General features: G+C 36.1%; 2 protein-coding genes across 8 annotated transcripts in view; one reads left to right on the plus strand and one right to left on the minus strand.

Annotated features, from left to right (window-relative positions):
- The window catches only part of pappa2 (pappalysin 2), a 58,656-nt gene extending 42,545 nt beyond the window's left edge, over positions 1–16,111 (plus strand). The window contains exons 18-23 of one of the 2 annotated variants that reach the window (XM_084120753.1): positions 2,138–2,306; positions 2,406–2,538; positions 2,995–3,104; positions 4,472–4,543; positions 13,964–14,062; positions 15,389–16,111. In XM_084120753.1, coding sequence (XP_083976879.1) covers positions 2,138–2,306; positions 2,406–2,538; positions 2,995–3,104; positions 4,472–4,543; positions 13,964–14,062; positions 15,389–15,496 — 691 coding nt within the window. In that variant the 3' untranslated portion in view covers positions 15,497–16,111. Of the gene's footprint in view, positions 1–2,137; positions 2,307–2,405; positions 2,539–2,994; positions 3,105–4,471; positions 4,544–13,963; positions 14,063–15,017; positions 15,120–15,388 lie in introns of those variants that run through there. The other variant, XM_084120754.1, reaches the window with a different exon arrangement.
- A 524-nt stretch (positions 16,112–16,635) lies between these two features.
- Positions 16,636–23,586, minus strand: part of astn1 (astrotactin 1) — a 271,979-nt gene continuing 265,028 nt past the window's right edge. For all 6 annotated transcript variants that reach the window (XM_084120756.1, XM_084120760.1, XM_084120759.1 and 3 more), the window contains 3 exons: positions 22,755–22,855; positions 22,475–22,658; positions 16,636–17,479 (listed from right to left, as the gene is read on the minus strand). In XM_084120756.1, coding sequence (XP_083976882.1) covers positions 17,242–17,479; positions 22,475–22,658; positions 22,755–22,855 — 523 coding nt within the window. In that variant the 3' untranslated portion in view covers positions 16,636–17,241. The remainder of the gene's footprint in view (positions 17,480–22,474; positions 22,659–22,754; positions 22,856–23,586) is intronic.

Here is a 23,586-nt window from a genome sequence, read left to right on the forward strand (position 1 = left end):
ATCTAAGACATTTTCTAAAATAACTGAAAATGTGTTCGTCTGAAAAAAGATTGAAATATGCATCTCGAACGGCTTGAGGGTGAGTAAATCATGGCTTAAATATCATTTTTGGGCGAACTAACCCTTTAAAGCTTTTTGTAAACAACAAAAGTATGATTCAGTATTAAGTACTGAAAATTATAAACGTTTTTCTCATTCGCTTTGGTGCATTTCTCGGATCACAACTGAAACTACTTATTCAACCTCCACATCATCTAATCACTTGTGCAGATCAATTTCTTTTGAACAAATTGCAAATGCTTTTGTACATTCATGCAATTGAATATGTACAATTGTCTGCTGTTTCCTACAATATTAATTGCTTATGTCATGTTGATCAGCATGGTTCTCTGATGAATAGTCTTACCCCTCAAAACATCTAGGCATTAGTTTCTTGCATAACTCATTAAATGCAGAATGGTTGAACTAGTTGTCATAAACTATATATTTTTTTTTATACATTTCTATTAGACTTTTTTTTTTGTAAATGTGTCCTGAATAGATGACTTGTGTAAGGGAAAAGTAAAGGACTAAATCAACCAATGATCAACCAGTTCTCTAAAATAGCTCAGAGGTGGATCTCATAAAGCTTCATTTGGCAAGCAAATATAGAGTACAACACAGTGTTACAAATTCTGACAATGGAAGAACAACAAGGAAACAAACAGGGTCAACAGCCAGAAAGAAGAAGAGGAGTAAGGATGCATGGTGGAAGGGTATGGAGGCAAAACAGTGGAAGAGGTAGAAGATGCCCAGATTGTAGACACGTTTCTGATAAAATAAGCTATTGTGGACCATGTTCTCAAACATGACCTGTAGCGGGTCGAAAGGTGCAGCCGAATGTTGGGAGAATCATTACTCAGAATCAAGCGTTTGTAGAACAGGTATGTAATCAGACAATCTTCACTATACTGTAACACGGTATACTTACTGTTGCGCTATATTACAGTAGTCCACTTGCATTTTACATTATACAGTAAATATACTTTATAGAGACATAATAATACAAACAAACAAACAAAGAAAAAGACAAGACTATACACACACACATACTGTATATATGTACGTGTGTGTGTGTGTGTAGACTTGTCTCTTTCTTTAAATAGCAATGACATTGTACTTTAATTTATTGACAGACCAACAGTAAAAGTGCAACTGTGAATCCTGCCCAGTTTCTTGCAATTAATATCCCACATAGAGTAATGCGTAAATTTGTACTGTTTAAATGTATATATGTCATACAGATAAAATGCAGTCTTATCCGTTTTCAGTCATTGTCATCAAAATCTTAGCTATAGTTTACATCTGAAAATACTGACAGAGTAAATATTGACTACATGACTATCTTGTTTGTGAAAAACAACAAAAGGACTTGTCATTATGATGGCACTGATATGTTCATTGACACAAATACTAACTTTTGAGAAATGAACTAAAGATTTTGAGCAAGTTACAGGCTTTTGCAGGTTATCCATTGTGTGGTGCTGTTTGTACGCATTGTTTTGAGAAATGCACTGACTGGTTTCTTAAGGATGATTCAAGAAATGTACCAAAGCGACTGAGAAAACTGTAATATGACAGTTCAGTTTATTTTAAAAGGCATGATTTTAAACAAATATTTGTGCGTTACCTGCTTAGCGACATGCTAGCATCGCATGTAGTTAAGATAGGATAGGATGCTCTTCATAAAAAATAAATAAATAAATAAAAAAAATGCTTCATGAAGACATGTAAATTATAATTTTTTTAATTATTCAACAGTTGTTCTTTTATTGTGCAAGCATGCATTAAATTGATCGAAAGTGAAAATACAACATATTACAGCATTGATAACAAAAATAAATGTTTCTTGAGCATCAAATCAGCATACTAGAATGATTTGTGAAAGACACTGAAGACTGGAAAAATGGCTGCTGGAAATTCAGCTCTGCCATCACAGGAATAAAAAGAGACTTCTTTCAAAAAACCTTTATAAATCTAGTAGTGTAAGCCTTGGAAACATAGCCAAAGTAATAATTTTGTACTGCCATTATGCTGTATAGGTGTGTGTGTGAGACTGTTTTACCCCTCCTTCATGCCAATGACTTGCTTTTCTCAGGAAGTTTCTGAGGTTGGAGTGTTTGGAGGGTGGGACGTGGCAAGAGGGCAGCTGTTCACCTGTCACATGCCCTTCTCTTCCACCGATGTTTGAGGGCATGTACACCTGCACCAACAATTTGGACTTTGATAGCATCTGCACCCTACAGTGTCCCGATCCAACAGAAAGGGTATTGTAGCACTTTGTAGGCCAACTCTATATGTATTCCTAAACTCTACAGTCATGAAACACACTGTAGTAAAACACATGAAACGTTTTGTCCCCGTAGTCCAGCATTCGATGCATCAAAGATGGCAGATGGACTGAGGACTTCACTATGTGTAAGAAGATAGAAGGATCATGCCAGGCTCCTGTTGACACTAACCTGGTGGAATACACCTGTGAGGAGGGCTTTGACGTGGGTAAGGATCTGGCAAAAAAATATGCTCACTTGCCAATTTGGTTATCAGATCAAAGTTACCTTTTTAAACTATGGAAATGACTAGTCAGCAGATTTATAAGAAAAAGATTATTCCTGGCTGTGTAAATAGGAAAGTAATCCTGAGCTACAGGAGAACAGCACACAGGTGAAGATAGGAAACATGCAAGTAGGCGATATATACTGTATATTGGTTATATTTGGTTTATTTGGTATATATTTAGGCCACTGCATTTATCCTTTCTAATACGCAGTCTAGACATACCCGAACCGCTAGACCACAGACAGTTGCATGCAGTAGGATACATTTGAGTGCCAACCTGCCAAGCTGTTCAACTATGGATGACTAGTCTGGAGCTTGGCTATTCATGTGCTCACATGAATAAATTCAACAGATGCAAATGATGGTTAAAGCAAAGCTCGCTTTGTGTCATGACAGGTGCAGTCTGTAACCTAACATGCATTGTGGCCTTGAGTGACCCTGTGGTGTTAGGCAATGGCTCCAGTGCTGATACAGTAGAGCATTGGATGCTTCCCAGCAAGGTTCAGGTGAGGTGGACGGGCCAGTTTATTGTACTGTTCTTGTACTTTAACCAAACTCCAAGTTCAAGACTTAATGCAATCTTTATAAAGTCCAAACCATATTTACTAATTATAATTTATTAATTTAATTTAATTTAAGCCAAGCCAATTTAATTTAATTTCTGCATACTAACTATACACTAATATGTTTGTATCAATCTATATTAGCTTAACATGAATTAGCAATTAACAGTAGTGTATTTATACATAAATAGAAATGAAATATTTGTACATATTTTTAAATATAAATGTATTATGAAAATAAATATTTATATATTTAACATGAAGTTAGATTGATAAAAGCTGTAAAAATGTTCATTGTTAGTTTGCATTATAATGCATTATTATAATAACGGATTGAACATTATTGTGAAGTGTTACCCTATTGTTTGAAAGATCTTAGATAGTCTTTATTGTACTTTTGTAAGCTGATAGATAGATAGATAGAGAGATGGAGAGATGACATGTATCAAATGTAAGAGGGGGACATTATTTGTCTCTAAAAGAGGTAAAAGAAAGAGGTAGAGGAGCAACAAGACTGAATACTTTGGACACAAAATTGGAATTGTGTTATTGGCACATCAGAGTGATAAGATGGATTAGGTTACCGCGTTTCTCGCTCCAAAACCAGGTTCAACTCACCTTACCGTTGAAATCTCTCTATGAAAGTGTTGATTCTGTCTCTCACTGTCATATCAGCTTGTGTGAGTAATGATTACAGTGTGATGTTTTTATAAGAGACGCTTAAAATGCCACACGTCAAGCATGACGCCTCTGAAGGTGTCAGACTCTCATTGTTTATAAAGATACATCAGCACCTCTAAGAACAGCCTGCTTTCCAGGAATGTTGTCCAAAGTATTGCAGATTGGGTAAGAATGATGGAGGAAAGGTCACAGTAGGAGGGAGATGAATAAGAGATAAGCAAGTTTCTTTCCAGAAATTATGCTGTAGAAACAGGTCAGCTTTCCAATTCTGAGAAAATGTCAAATCAGTGAAATATGTGTTCAAATTGAAAGGACAGGAGGGAAAAAAGTAACTCTTTTTGTATGCCATAGTTATTAGATAGTAATTTGCAATATTATTTGTAGGCACCATGGCTGATTTTTGTCTTTTTAAAATTAAGTTAGATATTATTAGATTTCTGGAAAAGTCAAAATAAAATAGAAATAAATAGAAACTTTCTTTTCAAATGTCCTCTTTAAAAAATACACGTTACAATCAATAGTAATAAATCAGTAAATTTTTGGTTCAACGCAGTTCAATTACAATGCAGTAAGTTAACTCTGTCCTTGCCCTTCCTTCTCTTACTCCTCTATTTCTCTTCCTTTTAAAGAGTATTGTCTGTACTGGCATGTTGAAGTGGCATCCGAATCCAGCACAGATCCACTGTATTCAGTCCTGTGAGGTGAGTGACAATTATATGACGTGAAGTCTTTCTGTCAGAGGTGTACAAGAACAGTATCATGTACACCTCTGGTAAATATGCCTTTTCAGCGCACAATTTTCACTGCGTCTGACTGCGTCTGACTGAAATACTGACAGTACATTTTAACGGCAAAATAGGGTTCGTGTTGGCGCAAGCTGTTATTAAATCTTGACCTAAATGGCACCAAGACATTAGGTGCAGATCCTTCAAAGGATATATACAGTATATATAATATATAAATTATTGCTATATAATGACTATTATAGTAATATTATATGTGACCAATGATACTTGGTTAAAAAACAGATAAATGAGAAGAACCAATGACATCCAATGCCATATTTGATGTGCAAGCTACAACAAAAGGGGAAGATTTTTAGTGAAAACATCTTGTTCTGCACACAAAACCATGCTGAATATTTTGTGTGGCAAAGAAAATTGAAATACCACTGATTAAAAATTACAGCATATGGGTTTGAAATAATATTAGGGTGAAAAACAATGATGAAAGAATTGTATTATAATACTGATTTGTAGGGTACACCAGCAGCATGTTGGTGTTTAATGGAAGATGTAGAAACAAACAGCAGAGTTCACATCTGTTCCCTGTCAGATCTAGAGAGGAAAGAGCACTCTGACAGATAACCACCAGCAGAGCATTGAGGTGGTCCAGGAGGAGCAGCGAGCACCATAATCAGTGATGAATGATGACGGTGTTGATTATTTTAGTTTTAGTTTCCAATTATTGTGTCATGGAGGTCCGATGCACGGGGGGAACCTGTTTTGCTATTCACTATCTCTGTAGTCATAACCATACGTCTATTAACAGGGTCGTTTGACCAAAAATGGAACTCGCAAATCAATTCCTGTGATCCATTGAAACATTTTTTTAAAGCATGTATAAATAAAGCATAATAGGTCAAGCTAGTAGTCTGCAGTATGTCTCATGAGTGACTTTGGCTGAAGCCATTTACGCCCACAGGAATTCAGAACTAGAGAGCAATACTTGAGGTCGCTTGTGATGAACCTAGTCCAAAGGGTCAAGAAATAGAATAATTTTGTTTTCTATTTTTATTTTGTCTGTGTATTTCTTGGTTTACACATTCCCGAGTTTACATTTACATCAGCAATCTTGGTTTACACATTCCCGAGTTTACATTTACATCAGCAATGAGGCATTTTGCTGTCAGAGATTTCCGACACCATCCACTCTAATATGGAGACATCTTGAACATTTCCCGTGGCCAAGAGAAACATTTACCGCAATGGTTGATGGACTGCGTGCCACATCTTCCCACAGCATGCTGACAGATTGATTCCTACCGGTGCTCCTTTTATCGCAAAAATAAAACCGAATGAAAATCTCATTGCCACTGTAAAATGTGGTATATACATGATCATAAAACATATTATTCCGGTTTCTGTTCCTCCAGAGTCCTTCCCGCAATTCACAGAATCCTGTTTAAATTCACCCCAAACACTAACTCATCAGACTTTGTCGACAATCTTAGTGCCAAAGCAAATGAATGATCTTATCGGTGTGTGTGCAGGTCAGTTGGACAGAGGGAATTTAAAGGATGTCATGGAACTGATGGATGCATTAAACCAGTTGTAAAATAATCACAAATGATATGTGACGAAAGTAACATACCAGGCTTCGCTAAAAGTCAACAGAAGTAACGCAGCAGAGTCATGTGAAGCCTGGAAGTGAAAAGAGTGTTGAAATTAACAGTCGTGCATTTTGAAAATAATGGATGACTGTTTACTGTAATTCTCTCTGGATTTTTAGCCCCATGTCTTGAAAGCGAAAGGGTGGGGCGGTGTTTAAAACAGTATGCCATTCAAATGTTAGTGATATCCATATATATATATATATATATATATATATATATATATATATATATATATATATATATATATACATATATATATATGAGCATCACTCGTCTGAACGGATTGTAAAATAGGCACAATGATTATATGAGTAACATATTTGAGGTCTAAATAACTATATTCTCGCCTAAAAAACTCTTAAAACTACATTTCATGACACAACATCAGTAGTATTTAAAGACAAATATATGGTGGATTTGCTCGACCGCCATGACAGTCACTGCAAGGGGAGTGATACAAATGGTGAAACTGTTCCAGTTCTTATAGTGTGTGAATATTGCAATGCTGAATAAGGCTCTCAGCCAAACAGATTCGAGAACCAGAAATAACTGTTGTGTACTGATTCTATGGCTCTCAATCCTAGTTATGATCAAACTAAATGTTTCAATGTGAGTGAAAAGAAAATCTAAAATGATCCTGCAAATGAACATAAGTCCTGCATCTGAAATATACAAACAAATGGCATGGAATTCTTTTCAACTTTTCAAGCAAACATTTGATTTACAAGTACAATCAGTCCATAAATATATATATTTTTTAATTATTTTATAATCAGAAGTAGTTTCGTGCACATAACAAATAAATGTCTAACAGTTTAAATTAGAAGGACCTGAAAGATGCAATGCATGAATGTTTAATGACTGAATGAGCTGCACTGGGTCTACAACGCCCAGCCTTGTTCAGTCTCTTTCAACTCAATGTACTTGTGGATCACACAAACACACAATTCAGCACAGAATGAAGGTCTTTCATATATATATGTATATATATATATATGTATATATATATATATATGTATATATATATATATATATATATATATATATATATATATATATGTATATATATATATATATATATATGTATATATATATGTATATACATATGTATATATATATATATATATATGTATATATATATGTATATACATATGTATATATATATATATATATATATATATATATATATATATATATATATGTATATATATATATATATATATATATATATATATATATATATATATATATATATATATACAGTGAGGAAAATAAGTATTTGAACACCCTGCTATTTTGCAAGTTCTCCCACTTAGAAATCATGGAGGGGTCTGAAATTGTCATCGTAGGTGCATGTCCACTGTGAGAGACATAATCTAAAAAAAAAAATCCAGAAATCACAATATATGATTTTTTAACTATTTATTTGTATGATACAGCTGCAAATAAGTATTTGAACACCTGTCTATCAGCTAGAATTCTGACCCTCAAAGACCTGTTAGTCTGCCTTTAAAATGCCCACCTCCACTCCATTTATTATCCTAAATTAGATGCACCTGTTTGAGGTCGTTAGCTGCATAAAGACACCTGTCCACCCCACACAATCAGTAAGAATCCAACTACTAACATGGCCAAGACCAAAGAGCTGTCCAAAGACACTAGAGACAAAATTGTACACCTCCACAAGGCTGGAAAGGGCTACGGGGAAATTGCCAAGCAGCTTGGTGAAAAAAGGTCCACTGTTGGAGCAATCATTAGAAAATGGAAGAAGCTAAACATGACTGTCAATCTCCCTCGGACTGGGGCTCCATGCAAGATCTCACCTCGTGGGGTCTCAATGATCCTAAGAAAGGTGAGAAATCAGCCCAGAACTACACGGGAGGAGCTGGTCAATGACCTGAAAAGAGCTGGGACCACCGTTTCCAAGGTTACTGTTGGTAATACACTAAGACGTCATGGTTTGAAATCATGCATGGCACGGAAGGTTCCCCTGCTTAAACCAGCACATGTCAAGGCCCGTCTTAAGTTTGCCAATGACCATTTGGATGATCCAGAGGAGTCATGGGAGAAAGTCATGTGGTCAGATGAGACCAAAATAGAACTTTTTGGTCATAATTCCACTAAACGTGTTTGGAGGAAGAAGAATGATGAGTACCATCCCAAGAACACCATCCCTACTGTGAAGCATGGGGGTGGTAGCATCATGCTTTGGGGGTGTTTTTCTGCACATGGGACAGGGCGACTGCACTGTATTAAGGAGAGGATGACCGGGGCCATGTATTGCGAGATTTTGGGGAACAACCTCCTTCCCTCAGTTAGAGCATTGAAGATGGGTCGAGGCTGGGTCTTCCAACATGACAATGACCCGAAGCACACAGCCAGGATAACCCAGGAGTGGCTCTGTAAGAAGCATATCAAGGTTCTGGCGTGGCCTAGCCAGTCTCCAGACCTAAACCCAATAGAGAATCTTTGGAGGGAGCTCAAACTCCGTGTTTCTCAGCGACAGCCCAGAAACCTGACTGATCTAGAGAAGATCTGTGTGGAGGAGTGGGCCAAAATCCCTCCTGCAGTGTGTGCAAACCTGGTGAAAAACTACAGGAAACGTTTGACCTCTGTAATTGCAAACAAAGGCTACTGTACCAAATATTAACATTGATTTTCTCAGGTGTTCAAATACTTATTTGCAGCTGTATCATACAAATAAATAGTTAAAAAATCATACATTGTGATTTCTGGATTTTTTTTTTAGATTATGTCTCTCACAGTGGACATGCACCTACGATGACAATTTCAGACCCCTCCATGATTTCTAAGTGGGAGAACTTGCAAAATAGCAGGGTGTTCAAATACTTATTTTCCTCACTGTATATATATATATATATATATATATATATATATATATATAAGACACTAGAGACAAAATTGTATATATATATATATATATATATATATTATCTAATTTTATCATCAGCAGCATCTCAAAGGTTTTCTTTTTCCACAGACATCAGAGTTTATCATTTTTAATATAGTTTCAGAGTAAAGTTGACAGGTTTTATGATCTATTCATTCTACTTTGGAACACATCTAGATGTTTTATGATATTCAAATACCCCTAATATCTGCCAGACCCTCTCATCTCCTCTTGCCCTCATTTGTTACCAAGCAAAACAGTTGCTTTTATATTGGAGACTCAATATAAATTATACCACAGCACATGTTCCAGTTGCTCTGCACCACATCCAGAAGGTCTTTCTCATTTTAGGCTGATGATAAGTGAAGAGGTCGGCTCAGGTTATGCTTTAGTTTATGTGTCATGATTAATATTTTATTTTGAACCAACAAGGCCAATCATAGGTAGACATTTAGTCTGCTCTTGTAAGTCATGGTTCTGGAGAACATTTTTTTTCCTTTTTTTCTGAGATGAATGAGAATGCTAACAGAAAGTTTTCTTTTCCCTGGTTTCACAGACATGGCTTAAGCCTAGTCTCAGACTAAAATGCATATTTGAGCTGTTTTAACTGAAAGCAACTTGCACTGACATATCTTAAAATATGTCAGTGCCATTGTTTTGTCTCAAGACTTCACACCAATAATATTTCTTTCTAAGGAACGTTTATAAAAGCTTTTCTATTGAACTAATGCCTAATCCTGGCTTAATCTAAGTCCTGTCTGTGAAATCCCTCTGTTTGTGTGTAGTTGCTTGGTCTTGATTTGACCCTTGTATGTGGGTGCCTTGTATTATGTATGCGTTTGATTTCATCATTGATCTTCTGAGCTGTGGTCTATTAGGATCTTTGTTTTGTTTCTCTCTCTCTCTCTCTCTACTACTGTCAAGCACAACTTTTTTTGCATGAAACCAGCATTGGATTCAACATTTTCAACTTTTTGTGTGGCTCCATTTGAGAAACTTTACAGATGATGCCACAGGTTTATGAAGAACCACTGTTCACATTCCTTGCTGTAAATATGGTTAAAAGAACGGTCATCTGATTCCTCTCAGGGCATACACTGGGTTTCTTCATCTTAATTTTATAAGAAAATTTGACAACACACACACACGCACACCCACACACACACCCCCCCCCCCCCACACACACACACACACACTCTCTCACACACACACACACACACACACACACACGCGCGCACACACACACACACACACACACACACACACACACACACACAAAAACACTTCATTCACCCTGTCACTGTTGTGATGTGTTACCTAAAATTTGTTTTTCAGCTTGCATTTAAAAACTAAAAAGAAAAGTTTACATTAGAAATGAAATGGAGGGGAACATAATTAGTAGTCTTTTGGGAACTCTGGAGAGAGCCAATCAAGGGGTGCATACTTCAGTAAAGTGAGATGCCAGCACTAACATGGGGCCTCAAAACATTGTTGTCCATGAAAACATGTTGTTGCCATGGAGTTTTTGTTTATTCTATCTTTCTCTTAGCATTAGATGTGGTCAGTCAGTCAGGCAACCTGAGGAGTGTGTCATCCCTTGCTCCCGTGGGATGTTTAGGGATTTCATGTAAGGTGAAAATACACCTTTATTGTTTGCTTCAGATAAGATTTTGTTTCGTTGTTATCCGGTGTCTCAGATTGCGAACTCTCATTCCAGAAACTGTTGCTAGGGGTTAATTGTGTTTTTTGAAAATACATCTTTTTAAGTGACTCATAGAGGGTTTCATTTTCAATAAATTTCTGTAATCTAAATCAAGCTTTGGATACTGCCCAAAAACATAGCAGGGTTGCCTCCAAAAAAACCCTCTTTGAGAGGAGGCCAGGAAAAAGAATTTTAGGATAGATACCTCAAAGTAGACAGCTTGAACTTACACTGAGCAGTAGGCTATCTGAGATAAATATATATATTCATCATCAGATTACAGTAGGGTCATGGTATCTTTACTATTAAGTCTTGAAACATTGAGGAAAACACCTAACAAATTGCACCGCAGGTCTTTATGCCTAAAAAAAACTAGGTAACACCTTATTTTACAGTGTCCTTGTTACACATCTTACATGTAGTTAATGTAATAATAAATACCAAATTCTGGCACAAAACTCTAAATGGCACAGGCAGGTCCTTAACTCATTTGGTTGCGATCGCATCGTCATCTACATAGCGCAAGCTGCGGCTCAACATTCAAATACCGGTAGTGTTGCTGTTAGCAGTCTGCAGCGCGCTTTCAGAAACCCTCCACCTTCCCCAGCTCCACCTGTATAGATCTGCTATACGGGGGTTATTTCATGTATGTGCAGCAGCATGTCTTACATGCTTACAGCAATGTCTGTGAATGTATTGGCAGGAGCAAGTCTCGGTACTTGCTCTGCAGCAGCAGCAGCAGCAGCGTAGCAGATCTATTCCACCAAGACCAAAAACATTACCATTACCATGCCAGTCTCTCCGAGAGTTGTCATGATGCATAATTGCGTGTAACTAACCCTTAACCAAATCCTAACCCTAATCCTAACCCTACAATAAGTGGATGTAGTTACTTATTATTACTCAGATACTTATGTGTAATTACACTGTATTAAGGACAGCATAAAATAAAGGGTAACCCAAAACCATCAAACCAAAACAGAAAGAATGATTTTTTTGGCTGTCAGTTTAATGTAATAATTTCAGCAAGATTAGTTATGATGAAAAAAAGTCAACATGAGGCTTAAATGTGATTTATATTATATTGTCTATTGTTGTGGTCATCTGCATGTCACGATTTGGACATTTCCTGACTATTGTTTTGTCTTGTGCCAGATATACACGAGGTCTAGGTCAGATGATTTTGTGTAGCGCTTCAGATGGTTGAGTACAGCGTTGTTTAACATTCACTGGCAGTTTTCCTCTTGCTGGCCGGGGCAGATGCATTCCACACATCCTTCCCATTTACTGTTACACGATTCTTTAGTTTAGGCATTAGGTCATGTTTCTTTTTCCAGCCAATAACAATTTGAAACTTATCTTACAACCTTGTGTTTAAATGAACGTGCTACATATTACAGGTTAAATATCTGAATCTAAAACACGTGCGTTATTAATGGTGTTTTAGATTCAGATATTTAACTTGAAATATGTAGCACGTTCATTTAAACACAAGGTTGTGAGATAAGTTTCAAATTGTTATTGCCAATAAATGTGTAATGTGCTTAAGGTGATAAAATGGATGGAGAACAAGAATAAAGAAATAAATGAAGTGTACACAAGCTTGAGAATGAAGAATGAAAAATGCTATTGCTTATGACTTGGAGAATTGGACCACGGCAGGAAAAACATTTTGGATTGGGTGTAGGTTTAGCAGGGATAAATTCTACAGAGATCTCCTCGCCAGCTGCTCTTGCACAGGGATGTGGAATCAGGTAGAAGCTGGGCTCTATGAAAGGACTCCACAAGCACAAGAGAGCCAAAAGTATATTTGGCAGACTGCTCTTTTTTTTTTCCAGTTATTGGCATCAGATCCTTTAGGTTAGGTAAATTCCGTTAGGAAGGCCTTATTACACATTTAAAAGTGTTTATGCATGTTAAATTTGATAATTGTAGTCCACTCTAGAAGGTTGGACTTCGCTCCCTTGGGCATTGCAAATCAGGTATCCATGCTCTCGCACAGGTGAAGAAATGACATTGAAGGAAGTACAAGGAAGTTAGGAAGTTTTGTCTGGAATAACAGATGCAGTTTTATTTTATTTGAAAGGAATAAATGAGAAATGCCACCTACCATAAAATATACAGAACTCCCTTTGGCATGATTCATGCATTTCATTCCTCTGAGATTCAAGGAACATCCGTACAGCCTCATGTTCAGAGAAAACTGTTAATTGAACATTGTAAAATGAAGTAACTCATGCATGAACCTTTAAAGAACTTTAAGGGCACATTTACTAGTTCAGTCTGTTTAGGTTTTTTGGACACGTAAACGGTTTTGTAAGATTCTGCATATGGAAGGCTATAGTTTGCCTGTTAGAATAAGATTAATTCTATTGAAACTGTGATTCATTCTTAGATGAATTGTGTATAATGGGAGCATGATTTTAGAATTTTTATTTTTTTAAATATTTTCTATTGATTTTCTATGATTTTCTATTCTAATGACAAATGACCCATATCAAAATTGTATACTATTTGTTTTATAAATAAATCAAATAAAACAGAAAATCAATGATTTCAAATGCTACAAGTGAATTTAGGCATTACAACATTTTAATAAAGAGTATGAAAAATTATATTTGATTACATTTAACAGTGCCATTGGCAACACTTTACAATAATGTTCCATTAGTTAATGTTAATCAATGCATTAACTAATATTAACTAAAAATGAGCAACACATTTGTTGGAGTATTTATTAATATTTCTTAATGTTATAAAAGATAAGTGTTCATTGTTAGTTCATAGCTGAGGTCTGTTAAATACTGTAATATTAACAAAGTTTGATTTTAATAATATATTAGTAAATCTTTAAATTAACATTAAGTATTATTCATTGTTGGTTCATGTGGTTAACTAATATTAACAAATGGAACCTGAAAGTGAGTGAGATGACGGCAGAGATTAAAATGAGCATGCACAAATGAGCAAATGAGCATGCACAATTAAATATCCAATATCGCGCAATACTGATAAATTCATTTTTAATATAATAATCTCAACCAAAAAAAAAAATTTGTAAATGTATATTAAATAAACACTTTTGTTTTTATTTTTACTTTTTTGTTTTGCAGCCGTTCGGAGGAGATGGTTGGTGCGACACCATTAATAACCGAGCGTACTGCCAATATGACGGAGGAGACTGCTGTCCATCCACTCTCTCATCTAGAAAGGTAAATCAAACCCTCTAAAGCTCATTTGAAGGGCTATTCCTCTCATCCTCATTCCATCCTATGCTGCTTAGTCATTTTCTCATTCCTCTCCCAGAGTGCACACCTCGGTCTCATATCTGGCCGTCACATTGTCAACCCTTTCCATGATGTCGCCCACATCATTAGGCACTCAGGTGGCGTGTTCTCCCATAGAGAGAATGAGCTCGGGGAAAGTGTCTGTCATAAATAAATGACTGGATAGAGCAGCTTTTATTAGCAGATGGCCAGGTGTCAGCGGTCACGGGCAACTGTAAAACAAGCAGGGTCTGAGAAAGTGAAATAAACCGCGAGGAACAGCATCCTGCCACTGTTGGTCCGATGGAGCTGCCATGCTTCTGTTTACGCAGGCCATGGAAAAGTCCGAGTACGTTGGTGGGGCAGTCTGGTTTAAGAGCGTCTAGGACGAGAGCCAGAAAGAGGGTTGGACAATAAAGAACAAATTCCTCTCATCCCTGCTTCTGTGGCTCATTTTCTAGCATCCAAATACCTGCCAAATGCACAGGAAACAAAATGATATACTCAGATACTCTTGCACTTTTTTGTGTGGGTGACCCAAAAGCAAATATTTGGGTATTTTAAAATGCGTCTGTCATGATTATTTAGCATGAAACTAAAGCTAAACTTCAGCGTTCCAAAGAAATGCATCACAAATGAGTGAATGGTCTCGACTGGACTACAAATGGACAATTGCATCCCATAAACATCAGGTGAAATGTTTCATGTTTACTTTTCCTGCAGTAGGCCGCTTAGCTGGGAATTTGGGTTTATTTTGTAACCTGTGGTGATGGCACGAATTCTGGACAAGAACCTCCTCCTGTTGATTCTTAACATGTGTTCTCCTTCTTAACATGTGTTCTCCTCTCCTCCCATCTGCTCACAGTCGGGCTTTCTCTCTCTCTTTTTTTGTTCTCTGCAGCCCTGAACGTGACCATCCTGTCCTAATCAATCCTAGAAATCCTTCTAGTGTAAAGACCCCAATCCTTGATTTTCTAGTTATGAAAATAAACACCCGACCAGGCCATTCTCCAAGTTTTTCTACATATTTCTTCAATAAACGGTTTGGTCATTTTGAGTAATTTGGTCAACAGTTGATATCGATCAGACATCTGGAAAAAGGTAACGCTCATTGTTTTGATCTACTGCGATGTATTTTCGAGCCGAATTATCCAAACCACACTTTGATCTCTCGTTCAAAGACTGCGTGTGGCTCCCACATACCGTATAAGATGTTTGTGGCCGAATATTTTTTGGACGCTGTTTGTAAAAGTGTGTCTGATTGATTGACAGGTCGTTCAGTTCGGGGTGGACTGCGATCACGATGAGTGCACCTGCCGTGACCCCGAAGCCGAAGAGAACAAGGGCACAGCCAAGCGAAAGGAGCCAGGACCGCTGTGAATGATAGCAAGGCGGAGAGCGCGCAGACAGCTCTCAGACTGGCTTGAAAAGAAAATGTCAAATAACCTGAATGTTGTTTCTCGTGCCACATGAGAGAGAGGCTGATCAAAGGCAGTAATTCAAACCATAGCATTGCATAAAAACAATCCTCTTCAATACTAATCTATAAAATACTACCTAATATATTTTCAAAAACTCTAACATAGGTGTAGATGTAGATATGACCAATATTTTAGCCCACAATCATTTACGTACACCATCGAGCACACAAAAATTGTTTCATGTGTAGCATAAAAATCATAAATATTTTATACAAATAACTTTTGCTTGTTGTGAGCCACATTCTTTAAACTATCTTCACATATATGTCATTAATACAGGTATATAAACAAGTGCTTATCTTCAGAATTCTGGATTTATTTTATACCCTCTACATTTACATGCAAAACCTGTGAAATGCATGTGTGCTTTGGGAAAAGACAGTTCATTTATAGCAATTGTAATGGAAATATATGATACTATTTTTGTATGCTCTTCAGTCTGTTAAAGTGTAGTGTCACTGTCATATCAATAAAGTATAAATACACACTATTAAAGACAAGTTCGGTGGGATTTAAAAAGTCTATTGTCCATTATTGTGCGCAATATACTTTTTTTTATTTAAATATAAGATATATTTAATTTTAAGATTCAAATGATTTTTAACTATCAAATGGTGCAAAATGAAGACTGAAATACAATATGAAATCAAGAATATTAAAGTTGAAAATTAAATATATTAAGGATAAAAAAAATAATAATAATATAAGGAAATTAAATGGTAAAGACTGTGAACGATCCATGCAAGTTTAATATTTTTTACCTTCAGACTCTCTGTTGACATGTCAGACTTCAATCATTTAGTCCTCTTAAATCCAACCCCTTTTCTTACAATCAACTGCAAGCTCACATTTAGAACTGGCTCAAACCAATCAATAGAACCGAGTCCCCGCCCTTTTTCCACCGATAATTCATTTTACTCGGATGTACGTCACAATATAGAAGAAAAGATCTGCCACTATACTTCCAGTTCGACTTGAAAGAACTGTGTAACTCTCATTACTTTTAAAATTTCAGTTGAAAAATTAAATAATCATTGATCAATTTAATTTGGCCAATTTTATTTGGAATAGGAAATAAAACATAAACAAGACATGTTATTGTACACAACTTTTAAAATGATTATTTTCATAATACTGCTTATACTTTAAAAAACGTCTGTACAGTTGTTTGACTTCGCATACCTTAGTTTGAATACTACATTCAGCACATTAGTAATAGATTTAATATCTAATTAACATTTACATTTGCTATAGCTCTTTCCATATCTATATGCACTACAAAGACAGACATTTTCATCACATGAAGAAGATACAGTTTTAGTTCTTGTGAAAAAGTCTTACCTATACAAGCTGGTGTATGCGCTATTTGATAAAATACACCACTAGTTCTAAATGACACTTTAATGCAACTTTCCTTTGCCTGTACACTGTACATTTGTATGTTCAAGGCCAAAGACACATCACTTGAATGCTTCTTGAAAAATCAGGATGGATTGCTCACGTTCCCACCAAATACTTTCCCCTTCATCATTAAATGGCCAATTAATGTTAAAACTGATGGAGCAGATTCTCTAGAGAGAAGCCCTAAAGGGGAGGCCATGTTTAGGTACAACCCCTGACTAGTCCTCTAGTTGTCCAAATTGTTTAAAGTTCCTTGGGTTCTCCATAATCATTGTACATAACGGAGAGCATCTGATCTTCACATGCCTTACGCAAGTCTTGGCTGAGATTCACCCAGCTGAGCCCGAATGCTTTGGTATCTGTATAACGACAAGACAGATATTTAAGGGATGCTCTGCGCAAGCCAATTTTTGGTTCCTGGAGGAGACCCCGGCACCAACCGCTGAGTTCATCCAGCTGAGACAGGATCAATCCAGCTTTCCTGCAGTAGCAAACACAAAGATGATATTGAATTAGTAATATATGTTAATTTAGATGCAGATTTTCTGGATTATATGCATATGCAACACAATTCAATCAATTATACTATATTATTATTATTATTAGGGGCCAAACACCAAAGGTGTTGTACCTATTATATCCGTTAGTTTTCTCATTACTCTTCTTTTTGGAGTCTTTAACTCAATCCCTCTAGCGCCACCAACTGTCCAAATATGCAATTACGTTTATGCCAATAAACATAACAAATTTCTTTTTTAAACCGATTCCTTGCCTCAAGATGATTCGAATGCATCCATGTGATTATATTTTTGAAGATGTTTAAGCCATTTTTGACAAAAATAATCTAAAATGTCTTTAATTAGATGGTCTGATGCTCAAAGCCATGCTTGCATAATTCATCGTGGCTTTTTGTGTGTATGACCCCTTAGTCGCTGCTTGCAGCTATATTTATTATTACTGTTGTTGTTATTATTATTATGAAAAAACAACAACACTTTAATTGAGCAACGATTCATTTAAATTGAACAAAAGTGACTATAAAGACATATAATGTCACAAAATATTTTTATGTGAAATAGATTCTGTTATTTGAACTTTTTATTCATCGAAGAATACTGAAAAAAATGAAAAAAGTTAAGCAGCACAACTGTTATCAACATTGATAATAAGAAAAGTTTTTTTGAGCAACAAATCAATATATTAAAATTATTTCTGAAGGATCATGTGACACTGAAGACTGGGATGATGATTTCTAAAAATTCAGCTTTGCCATCAAAGGAATATATTGCATTTTAAATAAAATACAAAATAGTTTAGATAAGTGTAATAATATTTCACAATTTTCAACAAAAGTTTTATGAAGTATTTTTTCTTTGAAATATATTATGACAATTTATTCATTATCTTTTGGACGATTAGTCAACAAATCCTCAGAAAAATAAAAACTCACTCACATACTTTTCATTTAGGCTCAAATCTAATTTGATTCCTTTATAGTAATATTTGTTTTATCTAATTACAACAAGGTCTCGATATGGACGCACACAGCACATTTCTTGTTCCGCAAGTGATGTGCAAGTTAGTATTTTCTGCTAACAGCTATTGTGATATTCATACCGCATAGTTTTTATAATATTGCTGTTACGCAATGCTCTTGACACTGGCTTGAAATTTTTCTTCCTTCAGTGGTTTAAACATTGAGCATTCCATTCCGTTTATCCATTCTGAGAATGCCCACCTCACAAGCTGCTCCGGAGCATGAGACTGAAAGATTGATGGGAGACTCCAATATAATAAAAAGAAACTGCAGGAGATGGCCATATTCAGCTAAAACACAGGTCTTCTTGTCTGCACCCCTTAAATTACGCTCTTCAAAATCTGGACTGAAGAGATCAATCATAAATCAAGCCTGTGGTGTACTCTAATGGCAAAGCCTTTAAAAATGAAAATTTTTCCCATCAAGAATCTTTTGAGGTAACAGGACCGATTAGGTGAACGGCAGTTAAGGTTAAGTACCTGTGAATTCTATTAGCGACAGTGACTTGAGAGGACGTTTATTGAGGATGTGTGAATGCGATGAAGCGCCAATGTCCTTCGCAAAAGACAAAAAGCTGAAATGTGATACCAAGAGTACGGAAAGCGCGCCTCATTCCTAAGTCATAGCTTCACTTCAAACCCCTGCCAAACCAGAAGCTCAACACTCTACTGTATAAATACCAAAAACCAAATCTGTGTGGACCAACCAGGCTTTTGGGGTAGCTAAGTACATTTCTAAGTTTACGATTAAACTGATCGCACAGTGTTTCGATTGGTTGTTTTTTAAATTATTGAACTGAAGTATAAAATCATTATTTTCTTTGGCTTCCGCTTAATTCACAACGTATAATAATGGAATTTTAATGATGTCAGAAATCACTAGCATATTAAATGAAAAATATTCCCATCTGCAGTAGAGATGCTGTCATTTATATCATTCTTTTGAATGTATTTGTGTTTTTAATATCTTGCCACATTTCAGTGGTTGTAGGAATTTGGATGTTTATTTGCTTAAAACAAAACCCTGTGGTTTGTTATCCTTTAATTTTTCAAGAAAGTCCGTTTTGGTCTCCAAATAGCAACGGTTGTCACCATAAATTCCAGCATGTATGGAAGTGGAAAGTGGCCTCTAATTTCCAAGGTACGTTTTCAACCTCTTGGCCTCTGCCAGTGACTCTCTCACTCTCGCTTTTCCGAAATCTCTTGCACTAGTCTGAGAGGAAACAATCAGCTGCATTCCACCGACACCCACAGTAACACACCAACCACATTTCATAACATCCATTTGAAATAGCCTCATGAGAGTGACAACGCTCCTTATAGTAACTGTATAGCATTAATCTCCTATGAAAACAAAGAAAGAACTTTGACAGAACACACTGAATTCCACCAATTATAGCGTGAGTCAGTCCAACCAATAGGCCCACCAATTAAGAGTGAGTCACAAGACAACCTTTATGATATCTCAAAAAGAAAGAAAACATAGGAAATATATTTGTCTTTTTAATCCATTTTGTTGGAGTCAGGACCTGAGTGGGACCAGTTTAGTGACAATTATCTTGTATTATGACTAGTTGAAGAAAATTGCATTTAAATGAGGAAACCCCAGTGAACTGCATTCCTTTTGTATCAAAGACTTAGAAACAAATTCTCTTTGTTTATACTATCCTATGCCTTAAAAAATGCCGTACGGGCGTAATGAGATTGGAAATGACGCATACGAGTTGTTTGGAAGGCAGATGCTGTGGAGATAATGACCCATCTCCCCAGACCTCCACTTGAACGGCCTAAAAACTTACGCAACATTTCATGAAACTGGGTCGATCACAGCAGCATGATCACACGCTCCCGTCATTGTGCGAATATATGGATGAATTCATATGAATGAATGTTGTTTTTGAGTTATCTTGATGCATTCGTCATAGGAGACAGCTTTAGGGGGTCAATTGATACTAACTGATCTACTATCATTTAAACTCAAAGTTCTCAAACCTCAATGATGGCCAGTGACAGTATTATGACATCACTTGTCTCAACATGGGGGTCAACAGACCATTTGCCCTTTAGCAGTCACAGGGTCCTCCTTATGGAAAGGTTAATGATAAATAGTAACTTTATGAATAATGCAATGTATAAATTAAATTTAGTAACTTAGCTAACTCACTGCAAATAAATGTAAATAGAAATATAATGAAATTATTAAATACATCATATAATGGTGAAATAAATAAACAAAATAATAATGAAATATAAGTGCACATTAAAATGAAAAACAAACTGAAATATACAACTTGAAATAAAATGTAGCAGACAGCATGAAGAAAAGTAGGTTTCACTTTATTTTGATGGTCCCTTTAACACATTCTGTTGACTATAAGTAGCGTCGCACCTACATGTCTACTAACTCTCATTAGAGTGTTAGTAGAGTATTAGTAGACTGGTAGGGTTAGGGTTAGAATAAGTTGACATGTAGTTGCAAAGTTACTTATAGTCAGTAGAGTGTCTGTTGGAGGACCATCACAATAAAGAGTTAGTAGATATTAAGCAGACACTACTAATACTCTAATGAAAGTTAGTTGACATGTAGTTGCAAAGCTACTTATAGTCAACAGAATGTTCAAAAGGGACCATCAAAATAAAGTGTTACCGAAAATTAATATATAATGATGGTATTGTTATTTATTGATTCCATGATGGCATTTTCTTCGAAAAAACAAAACAATCATTGCATCAGGATATTCAGCTACTTGTGAAAGTCTGTCAAAGGAGAAAGAGAGGTACAGTATAGTAAAGGGAAGAGCAAACTGGAACATGCCAAATCATGTATGACTGAGAAAATATCCAAGGCCTGAATTTGATTAAACTACCATTAATTCCATGATCTTGGTTTGAAAGCAGCACTGTTTAAGTCCTCACAGTGATTAACTCTCATCAGTCACACTGGGTGGGATAGAGTTTGATATAAGTGTGTTTTAGAGCAGTAACTCGGGAGCAAGAAAGGAAAACCTTGCAACATGGAGACAATTAAATACAACCTTTTAATTTGAACCGAGGCCTCAGGTACGGTCGTCCAAATGGCCTTAATTAAATTCACCTGCCTCTACTGTGCATCAGCGAGGAAGCGTTCAAGTTTTATATCGAACACATGGCTACGTTTAGAAAGCGTTTCAGTGCAATTCTAAAATCCAGACCTTATTTGTCTTTGGTTTGTTTTGGAGGGTGTATAAAGATTGCCACCCTGTTCTGTGGTCAGCGTGATGCCTTAGTGATCCCTTTAAATGTACTGTAATCAGTTTGATTGCAATTTAAACCTAATTAGCACAAATTCCCTAATCACGTCTGACGTTAGAATCCATAATAGAATAATCTGCGTTTACTATGTAATTTAAAAAGCACATAAAAGCTTGTGAAACAAGATATTAGGTTTAATTGCAATCAATAAAAATTAATGTGTCCCCCTAACATACCCACATCCATTCCAAGGTAACATCCCATAATGCACTGTGCTGAGCTCGATGAAAATATTAATCCAAGATTGCTTAAAAAGCGAACAAAATGTGGATTATAAATATATTTAATTCTATAAATAGCTTATAAAATAGTTCATAGAATTAAATCAAATATTTAATAATTCAAATTCATGCACATAAATGAAAAATAAATAATACTAATTTATCATTTTATGTAATGTTTGTGTTTGTTTTTAACAGCATTGCACTGTTGGCTTAGCAACATGCAAACATCAAACGCAATTGAAATCAATTGCAATTGTATCCAGTGTGGAGTGCAATTTGGAATCAATTTGGGACACTCTACTATAGAGCATCCCAAACTGGTTCCTTATAAAGTTCCATAATGGTTGCAATGCTGTCTAAAAAGTTAGCTGCCTATAAGCATTTAACTAGCTTTTGTAACAGAGCTTGAGAATCGTTTGACAAACCTGGGCCCCAGTTCATCTTCACAGCGCCAAGTGAACTCTCCAAAGCTCTCATAACGCTGGTTGTAGTGGTAAAGTACTCGGTGGAGGGTTGGTGAGCCCAGGTCCATAAGCGTGTTGTAGGCTGTCTGCTGTTCCTTCCCGCTGGTGTAGCCATTGAACAGGTTGTAAATCTTGTCTGCTATTTCTGAGGGGATATTGAACCAAATCAAATCACTTCTGATCTTCTGAATATTGCCCTAACCTAAGAAGTTCATTCTACAATATGTAAGCAGTTCTCTACCTTGAGCCTTGACGTCATCCACGGCAGGACAGGGAGTTTTCATCGTCACCTCACTCGGACTGGAACGCCGACCCGTGTTGTCCACCGCCCACAGCCGAAACCTGACATTGCACAATTAGACATTTGTCACATACACAAAATTCTCAAGTTCCACTTTATTTTGATAGTCAACTTTAGACATTCTATTAACTATAAGTAACTCTGCAACTACATGTCAACTAACTAACTCTCAGAGTATTAGTAGACCGTTAGCTTAGGGTTAGAATTAATAGAATAAGTTGAAAAGTTTTATCAACGTTACTGTAGTATGAATAAAAGCTGGTCGAGAGCCTGGGACATTTTACACTACTGTTTTTATAATGCTTATATGCTGCAGTCAGCCTCTGCTGCTCCTTTCGTTTGATGTTTTTTCATTTTTTTTGACAATTAAAGTTACGGTTAAAGTTGCATCCGCCTCCTTCTTCCCTAAACTTTGTTAGTTACATTTGATCACTTAATTTAACATTATTTTATTTAAAGGTCCCGTTCTTCGTGATCCCATGTTTCAAACTTTAGTTAGTGTGTAATGTTGTTGTTAGAGTATAAATAATATCTGTAAAATTATAAAGCTCAAAGTTCAATGCCAAGCGAGATATTTTATTTAACAGAAGTCGCCTACATCGAACGGCCGTTTGGACTACATCCCTCTACTTCCTTCTTTAATGACGTCACTAGAACAGTTTTTGACTAACCTCCGCCCACAGGAATGCTCCTTCAACTCTACTGAAATTCGTTTATGTACTTGCGCACTTCTTATAACTTACTGTGTTTACTCAGCTCTTACGGTGATTTT

The sequence above is a fragment of the Abramis brama genome, assembly GCF_963993115.1.
Source record: "Abramis brama genome assembly, chromosome: 7".
Lineage (NCBI taxonomy): Eukaryota > Metazoa > Chordata > Actinopteri > Cypriniformes > Leuciscidae > Abramis > Abramis brama.